The sequence below is a fragment of the Monodon monoceros genome, unplaced genomic scaffold, assembly GCF_005190385.1.
Source record: "Monodon monoceros isolate NGI ecotype Baffin Bay Population unplaced genomic scaffold, NGI_Narwhal_1 Super_Scaffold_16, whole genome shotgun sequence".
Lineage (NCBI taxonomy): Eukaryota > Metazoa > Chordata > Mammalia > Artiodactyla > Monodontidae > Monodon > Monodon monoceros.
The window spans coordinates 71,899,278-71,912,403 of NW_021703772.1; the positions used below are offsets into that span (position 1 = coordinate 71,899,278).

General features: G+C 35.8%; 1 protein-coding gene across 24 annotated transcripts in view; it reads left to right on the forward strand.

Moving 5' to 3' along the window:
• The window catches only part of BAZ2B (bromodomain adjacent to zinc finger domain 2B), a 382,496-nt gene that overhangs the window by 323,980 nt on the left and 45,390 nt on the right, over nt 1–13,126 (forward strand). For all 24 annotated transcript variants that reach the window (XM_029225702.1, XM_029225703.1, XM_029225701.1 and 21 more), the window contains 5 exons: nt 4,272–4,412; nt 6,791–7,045; nt 8,013–8,227; nt 9,093–9,167; nt 9,969–10,212. In XM_029225702.1, the coding sequence (XP_029081535.1) occupies nt 4,272–4,412; nt 6,791–7,045; nt 8,013–8,227; nt 9,093–9,167; nt 9,969–10,212 (930 nt within the window). The remainder of the gene's footprint in view (nt 1–4,271; nt 4,413–6,790; nt 7,046–8,012; nt 8,228–9,092; nt 9,168–9,968; nt 10,213–13,126) is intronic.

Here is a 13,126-nt window from a genome sequence, read left to right on the forward strand (position 1 = left end):
TAATTTATTATTACATTTTAAATGTAAAAATAGGCCCTTTAAAAAAATTACCCTGATTTTTCTACTCACGCTCAATATGTGACATAAAATAGTATCACTTTTATTCTTTATATCTGTCTTCTATAAATGGCTTATGTTATTAATCTTATTTACACTTTATTCTTCTTGCACCCTGAGGTAAATCTGTGTCTCTTAAAGAATATTTATGTCTTTGAAATTTAAGTACAGTTGCTGTGAAAAGAGATGTAATTTCCTAATTATGCCCAGAGCAAACACCTAAGAGACCCAGTAGAATCATAAAATACAGGAAACATAGGCGTCTTTGCAACATGGCCTCTTAAAAATGGCCTGTTTGGCAATTTGATAAGTTGTAAAACTTTATAATAACAGATCCTCCTACCACACTCATTGCTTAGTTTTTCAGCTTCTATGATTCTAAAATAGAATAAATTCATTTCATACCTTTGTTATTTTGCTATAGAGTTCTAGAAATACTTTCAGTTATGCATTTAGAGTCCCTAAAATAATCCTTTTATGCATTTAAAATTTTCACCCTATGTATCTTAGGCTATTTAGTGTAATCTAAATTTAACACTTTTGCTATTGAAAAGTGTTGCAACTTTGAATGAAATTTAAATGACTTCTTAATTAGGATATTAGTAATATTTTGATACAGAAAATTTCATTACTATAATTAAGATGATAAAAAGATATTTTATTGTAAATGACATATATACCAATAATCTACATTTATTTCATAAATTTTTACATCTAGAAAACTGCATAAGGACGGGGAAAGTTGGGAATAAAGGCCCCCCAAAATTGGAAGGAGGCATTCTAATTTGCTTGTAATTGTTTATAGTCAATCTAAAATATAGTTAAGAGCTATATTTCGTAGTCATTTGTAGACACTGTAAGTTATTGCCCTGAAATTTAAACAATGTGGCATTTGTAGATTTAATCATTCAGCAAATTAACGCTTAAATAATTTTTATATGCTAATGCACACTGTATATGTCCATTAGAGACATATGATAACTATTATAGTTGGAAATAAGAACAATATTTAGACCAGTGCGAGAGGAAAATTGCACTGATACAGGCTTGAGTTGTCAGAGACAAAGATAGTATTAAAAACTCTCCTGAGGGTTTCTGGCAAATTATACTGCTGGGAATTGAATAGGTCCATAAAGAGGTGCAGAAGTTGGTTCCTCTGATCTCTAGAAGTTCACACTACAGTGCGAGAGATCAACTTTAAACAAATAATTGGCACTCAGTGCAATAAATGCTGTAATAAGTTATGTGGAAGCTCAAAAAAGGGAAATGTTAAAACTCCTGAACTAGCTGTGGGAAAAATTAAAACACGGGCTTTATTTTTGTGTGAAGTAGGAAGGGCTATGCATTCCAGTCAGAGGGGATGACAGGTACATAAATACAATGTTGCAACTAAACAGGACCTCTGGGGTCTTGGGAGGAAGGTACAAAGAGGGGGTTAGTCAATTTTAACCTTGTGCATATACCTCTCTTGGCTTTGCTGCTTTTCCTCCTCTTCTTCCCCCTCCTCCCCCCTCTCTCCCCCTCTCCCCCCTCCCCCCTCCCCCGCTCCGCCCCTCATGATCATTATCATTATCATCCAAGCAGTGCCTCAAACTGGTTACACTGTTTGCTCAACACAGTTGTATCACAAAATGTGCCTAGAGTTTGGGAGATTCACTGAGAATCATGAGATAGGAGACCAGAACTTGTGTGGGGCTAGATTGTGACTGTCTTTATATGCCATTTTAAATATTAGTTGATCGTTGAGGGGATCCTAGAAGCTCTGGTTCTTTGAGAGTCATTTTGCACCAAAACCACAGGATTTGTATTAGTCTTATACAATTCAGTAGAAGTCACTAAATAAATTAGTGAATAAATGCATTAAATTTAGAGACTCCATGTTTCCCTTAAAGTACCCCATTGAGGGAGTAGATGCTTGTCTTTAAGTAATGAAGGTCCTATGAATTTCTAAGATTTCTTGCAAACCTCCATTTCATCCTAAGGTATAGATGTCACTTTTACATTCTATTCCATATTATGGGCATGCTTTTTTAATTCGAAAGATACTGCATATCACTAGGTAAAAATAATATCCAAGAATCGTGCTTTCTCAGCTCTTGGCTGGGAATGTATTACTTCTCCACTCCTCTCTGTCTCCCCCTTGGCATACTCTGCCGCAGCAGTCAGCGTGCTGTCTTACCAGTGATAATTGAAATGGAGATGGTTAAGATATGGGCAAAAATGCTAATATACTAGAGGAAGCAATAGTGCTAGGTTAAAATTATAGGTAAGAGCTATAATTAGGTAAGACGATTAAGAGAAATTAGGAATAGGAAGGAGGTGGAGGTTTTTAATTAGGATTTGTATGCAAGATGGGAATAATGACCTTCCTAACTGGAGTACACCAATATAAGGAGGTAAGGAAACAATAGATGTTTATCAGGAATGGCAAATAGTTTGACTAAATTTACATAGACTATAACAGTGGGAGATAAGGTTGGAAAAGAAGAGAGTCCTGAATTCAAAAGTAAGGATTTGGACTTTATTTTGGCAAAAATAAAGAAAATTGAAAGACGTATGTGGTAATAGTTTAGAATTGCCTGTTGATTCTACCATTATTTCTCCTCTAATAAATAAGAGTTGTATTTGATTTGATTGTGGGCAGAGGACAATGAGATATAACCTCACACCTCTCAAAATGCCTATTATCAAAAAGACAAGAAGTAACAAGTGTTGGCAAGGATGTGGAGAAAAGGGGGTGTTTGTCCACTGTTGGTGGGAATGTAAACTCGTGCAGCCACTATAGATAACAATATGGAGGTTTCTCAAAAACTTAAAAATAGAACTACCACATGATTCAGCAATCCCACTCCTAGGTATTTATCCAACGAAAATGGAAACATGAACTTGAAAAGATACATGCACCCCCATGTTCACTGCCTCACTATTTACAATCGCCAAGACATGGAAGCAACCTATGTGTTCATCAATAGATGAACAGATAAAGAGGATGATATATATGTATATATACAATGGCATATTACTCAGCCATAAAAAAGCATGAAATCTTACCATTTGCGACAGCATGGATGGACCTGGGGGGTATTGTCTTAAGTGAAATAAGTCAGACAAAGACAAACACCATATGATTTCACTTATATGTAGAACCTAGAAAGCAAAACAAACAAAACAGAAACAAGCTTGTAGATACAGAGAACAAACTAGCGGTTGCCAGAGGGGAGAGGGGGATTGCGGGGAATGGATGAAATAGGTGAAGGAATTAAGATGTCAAGTTATGAAATAAATAAGCCATGGGGATGTAATGTACAGCATAAGGAATATAGTCATTAATATTGTAATAACTTTGTATGGTAACTAGACTTGATTATGGTGATCATTTCAGAATGTATAAAAATATTGAATCACTGTGTTGTACACCTAAAACCAATATAATATTGTAAGTCAGTTATACTTCAGTTTAAAAAGAGAATTGTATTTGATGTGTGACGATAAAGTAATGACACCAGTATTATTATAGAAAGTCACTTCTTCCAAAAGAATGCCATACTCTACAACAGGGAAACAGGATGATTATTTCCATATTGTTGCCATTACCCAAAATAATTTTAAAGCTTTTGGAATTGCCTTCAAAACCCATTTTACATTATTTTAAATGTTGTTTAGAGTGGTAAATAATATTTTTATTTCATCATAGGTGCACGTCTTAAGACCAGCTAATTCACTGTGAAAGAACTGCGTTGGCAGATTCAAACATGTTGCTTCCATTTTCATGCTGTAAATCTTTTCTTGCTTCCTTGTGCTACACAAAAATTTTTGCTCATACTAGTTAACTTTTTTTATGAATATTTACTTGCCCATGTGTCTTTTATATACCTGCTTTTATTAATAACTATTTTATTCTCATATTATAACCTGGGAAAGGATTGAATAAATTTTGAATAATGAAATAATCTGGGTTGAAACTAATATTGATATTTTGTATATGTATGTATATATACATACACTCATAAGATTATTTTGAAACTCAAAAGGTGAAAACGCTGAAAAGCAAAATATGTCATTGTTTCTATGTAATTCCAAGTCTATTCCTAAACATCCTAAGAGAATTTTTTTCATGGAAATAACACTTTGATTACTTTTTAAATTTTAACTGGAGGTTTTTTAAACACGTATAATGATTAAACAGAATATGTGGACATGGTTTTCTTTTTAAGGAAAAAGAACGGTTAAAGCAAGAAAAACGTGATGAGAAAAGATTAAATAAAGAACGTAAACTAGAGCAACGAAGATTAGAATTAGAAATGGCAAAGGAACTAAAGAAGCCTAATGAAGACATGTGCTTAGCAGACCAAAAGGTAATTTATCAAGTAAACCATTTCATTAATAAGTTTAATTTTTTCTGTGTTCTCACCTGATTCCTTTGCCAGAGCGGCCATTATGAAAGCCTTGTGTTTTTAGCTGGTGCAGTGGATTTCCAAGTCTAGGTCAATCTGTCTCTCCTGGATGGCCACCAGTAAACCTCTCTAGAGCCCTGTGCTGATAATGGCAGTTCTTAATATACAAACGGAGCACTGTAAACCTTTTTAATTTAAGTAGAAATACTGCAGAAATATATAAAAATGAATTATAGAAATAGATAGGATTTCTGTGTTTCATTTGGTCCTTCCCAGGCATTTAGTTACAGAAAGATCTAACTCCTCCCCCATGCCTCCATGGATATTTAAATAAATCAGGATTTATAATCTATAACCTCCTTCAATGCTTTAGTGATGGTAGCTAACTATTATGTTTAGTACATGCCAGGCCCTATGCTAAGTGCTTTAAATGAATTTTCTCATTTAATCCTCACCACAATCCTATAGGACTGGTATTTACAGATGAGAAAACTTGAGACACAGAGAGGTTAAGGAACTTCTTCAAGATTATGGAGCTCATAAGTGGCAACTTGGATGCAGTCCCCAGTTTTTTAAACTCCAGAGCCCATACTGTTTATGATCCTGAAAGCCAAGAAATGTGTCCAAGCAAAGTACCTCATGTGTGTTTTCTCTTCCATCATGCTTCACAGATTTATAATGTTGCTAAAATACAGAAAAGTAGCAACTTGGAAAGAGCAAAATCACCATGATAACTGGCATGATTTCACATACTTATGAATAGAAATCAATTCTGTTTGGCTATAGTTAAGAAGATAGTATTCCTAGAAAATTATACAATAATGCATATCATATCTATAATACTGTCTCAGTAATAGAATATTATACTTGGTCAATAGCATCTATATTTACTTACATGCCATATGATATACAGATAGTGCTTGTCTCTTGATTATGCAAGCTCTTTTCTAAAGTGCTTAAAGCAAACTTTTAGTACCCAAGTGGAAAATTTAATGATACTAATATTCTATTTATTTACCTAGCATAAATGCTTCTAAATAAAAATGAAAGTATACATTCTAGTTTTAGTCAATTTGATGTTTAAAATTTCCTAAGCACAGAATGGGTATAGTGGTTAGTCAACACATTTAATAACCTCCTGGTGAGCAATTTTTTTAATCCTAAGTGAGCTTTATTTTCTTGCTAATCCTAAATGATCTTTTTTTAATCCTAAATTGTCCTAAGTGATCTTTTGTTTTCATTTAAATCCATATGCACTATATCAAATATTTGTAAGTCCTTTTTAAGCCTTACTTTCGTTAGCTTTGTTATATAAATTTTTAGAATCATATGGAAATGTGTATGTCTGATCTGATTCAGGAAAAAAGAAAACTCAGAATTAAATGGTTTTCATATGTAACAAGAGATTTGTATGATATCAGCAATTGTCCATAGTTCTGTGTTTCCACACGCTATTAGTAGAAAAAGTCTTTGGTTAGTTATTTCAGCAAGCAGAGTGGAGGAAACATTTTTGAACAAGGGCAAATTTAGATAAATAGAAATATTTACAAGCCACGTTTTTCTCACTCAGAATTGAAAGTACTATTATTGAATCCCATTCACGGACAAAAATGTTTTTAATTTAGGTTACTTATTTATCTAACTTTTAAAATGTCCATAACAACTGATAATACAGTTTAGTCATTAAAATGTTAATATGTGAGCATATTTGAGAAATAGCAAGAGAGCTCTCTAATTTTAACACTGAAATTCAATGTTTCACTAATATACTGGAAACCTAAAGACTGATAGTTGCAGTATTACTGGGTTCTTGATAGGGTCATGGGTTCTGGTCATGTGGACTTAGTAATTTATCTGGAGTCATTAGCCAAATATGGTACTCTCTCCAACGATGCAGCACACAGATGCACACTGTTAACTTCTGAGCTCCCAAAAAAGTGTGAATTATAAATCAGTCTACATCAGTAGAAGAAACTATTGCACATGCCCTACTAAGTATGTACGTGTTAAAGTACTTTTGAGATGTTTATTTCTTATGTTATCTGATTTTTGTTCCAGTTGTATAACGTGTGTTTTATCAATACCTAAGTTAAAATTTGTGTTCTCTTTTGCAGAGATCTAAATTCATGTTGAGTTCAACCAAAATTTATTAGTGGTTACTTGTGTTCAGGATTCTATGCTTAGTACCATGGGGTTATAGAAATGCCCCCAGGGAATTTACAATCCAGCGGGAAAACCACTGGTATAATGCAAGAGAAAAATAGCAACTTACTTTACTTCAGGAGCTATAAAATCATGGCTTTTTGAATTACCTTTTCTCTCTTTTCTTTTATTTTCAGCCTTTGCCAGAGTTGCCTCGTATTCCAGGACTTGTTCTCTCTGGAAGTACATTTTCAGACTGTCTCATGGTGGTGCAGTTCTTACGAAACTTTGGTAAAGTTTTGGGCTTCGATGTGAATATTGATGTTCCAAACCTGAGTGTTCTTCAAGAGGGATTGCTAAACATAGGGGACAGCATGGGTGAAGTACAAGACTTGCTTGTGAGGCTCCTCTCAGCTGCTGTATGTGATCCAGGTCTAATTACAGGATACAAGGTAAAAAAACCCAAAATAAAATATTTTTAATTTGTACCGTCAGTGCATTGATAGCTGGCTTTAGTGTATTAGCAAAAGATTGTATAGACAGATCCAATTTTTTCTACATAACTTCTTACAAAGTTAAAGGTAGATTGGTACAATTGGTGCAAACTTAGAAAAACCTGGTTCACAAAGCCTAAGGAATGTAAATCATTACCAAATTACTTTCTTTCCCTCTAGCTTTTGGCAAAAAGCAATCTGATTTAAGGAAATACCTAAGTGATATTCAGCAAAACAGAGAATTCTTAATTCATAAAGCAATTAACTTATGTGTGCCTTCTGAAATTACACTGTGTTCTCTCTGAAACACTATGAATAACCGAGGCTAATCAAGGCCCCTACAGACCAGCATGTTAGATACTGTACTGCTGAGTGGATACTCAATAAGTCAAATTTATCTTAATTCCAATCAGGATACACATTTCAGTGAGCTTTGCTCTAGATAATGTAGAGAGAATCTTCCAGATGCACCTGTTACTTTTTGTTTCCATCTCCCTATTCATTCAGCATACTAGGCAGTAAAATCCGTGACACCATAGAGCAAGAAAACACATGGCTAGTACTTTTCAACCTCTCCCCCACTACTACTGGTAGAGCCTGGATAAAGCTTGGGATAGTGTCTGTAGTCAGAGAAGGTATGGTGAGACCATTTTTAGCCACAAGTTTACATACCCTTTCCCCCACCGAACTTTTTAACCAAGGGTTTGAAGAAGGAATAGAAAAATTACAAGTACTTGAAAACTTGTCCATCATCTGTTGAGTAAATGACGTTGAACGTCATGTTTTATCGCCACTTGATCAAAAATGTGAATAAAGCCCTTGTCAGTAATATCTAAATCGTATAATACCAATATTTAAAAGTCTTATTGTTTATATCTTATGAGTCGTTGTGGTCAATACTGATAAAAATGCCAACCTTTTATAGGCCAAAACAGCTCTTGGAGAACATTTGCTGAATGTAGGTGTGAATCGAGACAATGTATCCGAGATTTTGCAAATTTTTATGGAAGCACACTGTGGACAAACTGAGCTTACTGAAAGCCTGAAGACCAAAGCTTTTCAGGCTCACACTCCGGCACAGAAAGCCTCAGTTCTGGCTTTCCTGATCAATGAACTGGCGTGCAGCAAGAGTGTGGTGAGGTAAGCATATGCCCAGACGTTTCTGGTGATTCTTTTCTGTTTTGAATTTGTCTGGTCACAAAGTAATACAAATTGCTTGTAGAAAATTTTGAAGTTACAGACTACCACAAAGAAAAAGATTAAAGTTACACTAATCTCACCATTCAGAGATGACTACTGCTAATAACGTTTCAATGTATTTCTTTGCAGTCTATTAGAAAAGAAATTTTGAATCATACTGTGTATAGTCTTTGTAACCCGTTTTGTTTATTTGGTAATTTTGTTATTTATTTGTATACTGAAGTGTAAACAGGTTTTTCTTGCTATGGCTCCAGAATCCAGCACTGTTGCAAAAACCTAGAATTTTTCTTTTATCTTTTGATGATAAATGACTACCTGATTTTCCTTAGTAGCTGCCATTTGTAGAATTATCTACCTACTTTTTATCATGTGCTGATATAATCTTAATATTATTTATTTATTGTGTATTAATTTGCACTTTAAAAAAAAGTACTTAATCTCATTTCAGAGTCAAAGTAAGTCCTCCACTATAGTATTTGAAGATTTGGTGAACAAATTTCATGTTCATCTTGTTCTTACTATTCATTATTTTACAGATTTTAATTATGTTACTTTTATTCCTTTACCTTTCTAGGAAAATAATCAATCCAAACATTTCAGAGCCATGCATTTCTACCATTGCTGGGCATCTCTAAGTTTTCTATACATCTCTTAGCTATGTATTAATATAATTTTTCATTTGTTTTTGCTGTTCATTGGCAATCATCATTTGTACTTACCCCAAAACTGCATCATTTTGCTTACCAAATTAATGTATTGCATAATGGATTAATATATGTCTTCTAATAAACTTTTGCATTGGCAGTGAAATCGACAAGAACATTGATTACATGTCAAATTTGAGGAGAGATAAATGGGTGGTAGAAGGTAAACTCCGCAAGTAAGTTATGTTTTATTAAAACTAATATACTGTTTTCCTTTTTTGCAAGTTTCTGAGTAAAACATACAAATTGCAAAGGTAGAATTTAAACTTTATTTTGTCTAAGAATTAGAAAAGGTAAAGCTTAAGATGAGATATAAAACTAATAAAACTCAGTGCCAGAATTTTCAGTAGACAAAAGATATAATGATATTCACTGAGCTCATATGCTTCAAACTTAGAAGAAAGTCAATTTATCTTTTTTCTTTCAAAGAAGTCAAGCAATCACATGTTCTAAGATTGTTGTTGCTATCAGGTTATTTTTGTCACTACTTTTTTCCTTAATTGCTTTCTAATTAAAATTTGCTTTTATAGAGGGCCTAACATATCCAAACGTATTCAGCATTAAAACTTAATTAGCTTCCTGCTAGGAAATATAATGCTGAAATTATTCAGCTTCTGTGTTAAGAGGATAGTTTCTTTGCAGTAACTTGAATTGAAACTTATTCAGTCAGATAGTATAGGATCAGGTCTTACCACTTGGCCATTCCTGAGTTAGTCGTCTCAGTTTTCTGGTTTTTTAAAAAACGTATTCTAATTCCAAAGAGACAGCCAGAATAATTCTTGAATGTTAATATATTTTGTAGTTTCTGGGAACATATTTCTTAAGTTTCCTTCATGCGAATTTTTATTGTCATTCATTTATTGATTACTGTGAGAGAAACGCCATGAGGTATTTTTGCTTACAACTCATAGCACGCTCTTCAAAAAGTATAAAAAGAAGGCTTTTCTTCCATATCATCATTTTTTTCACGCTTAAAGGCTCAGAATCATTCATGCTAAGAAAACAGGCAAAAGAGACCCTTCAGGTGGCATTGACCTTGGAGAAGAACAGCATCCGTTGGGCACACCCACGCCAGGACGCAAACGCAGAAGGAAGGGAGGAGATAGTGATGACGATGATGATGATGACGAGGACAGTGATGACCAAGCTGATGAAGATGATGAGGATGAAGAGGATAAAGAAGACAAAAAAGGAAAGAAGGCTGAGATCTGTGAAGATGAGGTAATCAAATTTAGGTCGATTTCAACACTTAACTAACATTACATAACATACTGAAAATAACACAGAATTTGAAGTCAAATAGATTAGGGTTTGAATTTCGTTGTCACACTTGACTCCGTTTCTTCATGTGAAACTGGATATTCTAATATTCACCTCAAAGTTCTTTGTGATGGTTAGGTAAATATTGAGTAGAATACAATGCCTTCTATACATAGAGGGCATTTACATTGAATAAAAGAAGTTAAGTTTTTCTGTTTATATAATGAGAGTTCTCCAGAGAACTATTCAGATTCTTAATTTTAGGTATCCTTTTTCATTCTGTCTATTTAACATGCTATCTGACATTTATTTTGCACAATACTTCATGCCTTAAAAGTGTTGTCAGGTTTAATGAAAGTGATGTATTTCTCAAAGCCCAGTTTATTAAGTGCCTAGCTCTAGGCGTTTTTTCTTTCCCTTTTTTTTTTAGCTCTAGGCATTTTTGATCAAAGTCCCCTCTCAATTTACAGTCTCACTGAGGAAGATTTACGGTAAGAAAATGTAATGTGTTAAGTGTTAACTGCTTTGATAGCGGTATTTACAATGTACTAGGCAGGTACGAAGGAAGGACATTGAACCTTTCTGAGGAATAAATTTTCACAAAGGCTTCCTGGACTCACTAGCTGAGGCTACAAGTTGGACTAAATGTTAACCTAGAGAAGAATCCAGGAATCCATGGAAAAACCTTCCAAGCAGAGAGAACAGCATGAGCAAGGGCGCAGAAGCCTTGAAACCACAACGTGCTTTAAGCGACTTACAAGTGCTCTAGTGTTACGAGACAGCTTCACATGCCACAACCGTGAACTCGGATTTTATAGTTTTGTGGTAATAGGAAGCCACTGAAGGTTTATAAGTGAGGGAATGACATGGTCAGACTTGATTTTTTTCATTGGCTCACTATGGCAGCTCTGTGGAAGATAGAAATAGATTTGAATAGAGCAAGATCAGAGGTAGGAAGATCAGTCAGGAGATATTGCAGTAGTTTAGGTGAATTATGAGGGGTCTGAAACTGGACTAAAGGAAGGAAAGGATTCAATAAATATTTAGGAGGAAAAATGAGTAGTATCTGAAGATGGACCGTGTAGGTTGATGGAGGGAGAGGTAGGATTGATTCCAGCTATCTGGCTTGGGGACTGCTTGCTCTGCTATTGTTGCCATTAACTGAGACAGAGAAATCAGAAGGAGCAGAGGAAATAGATGACAGGGGAGGAGGGGAATATGGAACAGATAACTGAAGACAGGAAATGATGGAAGGTTTATTTTGGACATGTTGAGTTTGACGTGCCTGTTCAGAAGCTCAGCAGTCAGTTGGATTTAAGAATCTAAAGTCTGGGGGCTTCCCTGGTGGTGCAGTGATTGAGAGTACGCCTGCCGATGCAGGGGACACGGGTTCGTGCCCCGGTCCGGGAAGATCCCACATGCTGCGGAGCGGCTGGGCCCGTGAGCCACGGCCGCTGAGCCTGCGCGTCCGGAGCCTGTGCTCCGCAACAGGAGAGGCCACAACAGTGAGAGGCCCGCGTACCGCAAAAAAAAAAAAAAAAAAGAATCTAAAGTCTGGAGAAGAGTTCAGTCTTGAAAGTGTAGATCTGGAAGTTATTAGCACATAGACAATAGTTTAAAATAATGAGTTGGATAAGTTTGCACAGCGGGATTGGTTTATTAATTAGAGTAGTGGACTGAGGTTGGAACCCCAGGGAATGTCAATGTTTAAGAAGAGCCCACAAGGCTTCTTGTTGAAGAAGGAACAAAGAGGTAGAAAATTTCTGTAGTGGGTCAGGGATTTCCAATACCAAGACCACCTCCAGAGTCAGAGCGATTCACTAGGATGACTCACAGAAATCAGCATCTAGTCATGCCATGGCTACGAGTTATTACAGCAAAAGGAAACAAAGCAAAACCAGCAAAGAGAAAGGCATATGGGCCAAAGTCCAGAGGAAACCAGGCCCAGCTTTCAAGAGTCTTTTCCCAGTGGAGTCACACAGGATGGGCCTAATTCTCCCAGCAGTGAACTGCGACAGTCTGTGAAATGTTGTGTTCTAAGGAAGCTCATTAGAAACGCTGTGCCCAGAGTTGTTTATTCAGGGCTGGTCACATAGGCACCCTCTGCATAACATGTGCCAAATTCCAGATTCCCAAAAGAAAAGTAGATGTTCAGTATAACCCACATTGTTAGCACAGTTTAGGTCCAGTGAGCTATTCTTATCAGTTAGGGTGGGAGAACCCCCCAAAATTCAAGTTCCCAGACACTAGCCAAGGGCCAGCTTTGTAAGCCGACCTTTCAAGGGCCTACAGTGTTAACTCTCTTCTACACATGTCATAATAATACAAATCAAGAAACTTGAACATTTTAAAAAGGAGGGAATGATAAACAATGTTAAGGGAGCGGGGGCCTAGTGTGACAAGGGCTGAAAGTGTTCGTTGTATTTGGCAACACAGAGGTCATTGGTAACCAGTGCCAGCACCGTTTCGTTGGAAGGGTGAGAGCACAAGCCAGGCTATGATTGATTGAAAACAATAGAAAGTGAGAAAGTAAACTTAACTATTTCAAGCATTATGCCTCAAAAGAAAGGGTAGTTCCTAGAGGCAGACAAAGACCAAGGATTTTTCATATGCGGAAGGTTTGAGATGATTTTTGGTTGAAGGGAAAGAGCCAATTAAATAAGAGGGGGGCACTGAAGATTAAAGAGAGGAAGAGAATAATTAATGATATAAGGTCCTGAAAATTATTGGAGGGGATTCAATTAAGGTAAAGAGAGGGGCTAGCTTTGAAGAGCAGGCTAAAGGGAAGAAGGCAAGGTCACAGAGGGGTGTGTGTGTGTGTGTGTGTGTGTGTGTGTGTGTGTGTGTGTGTGTGTGTGTGTGTGTGTGTGTGTGT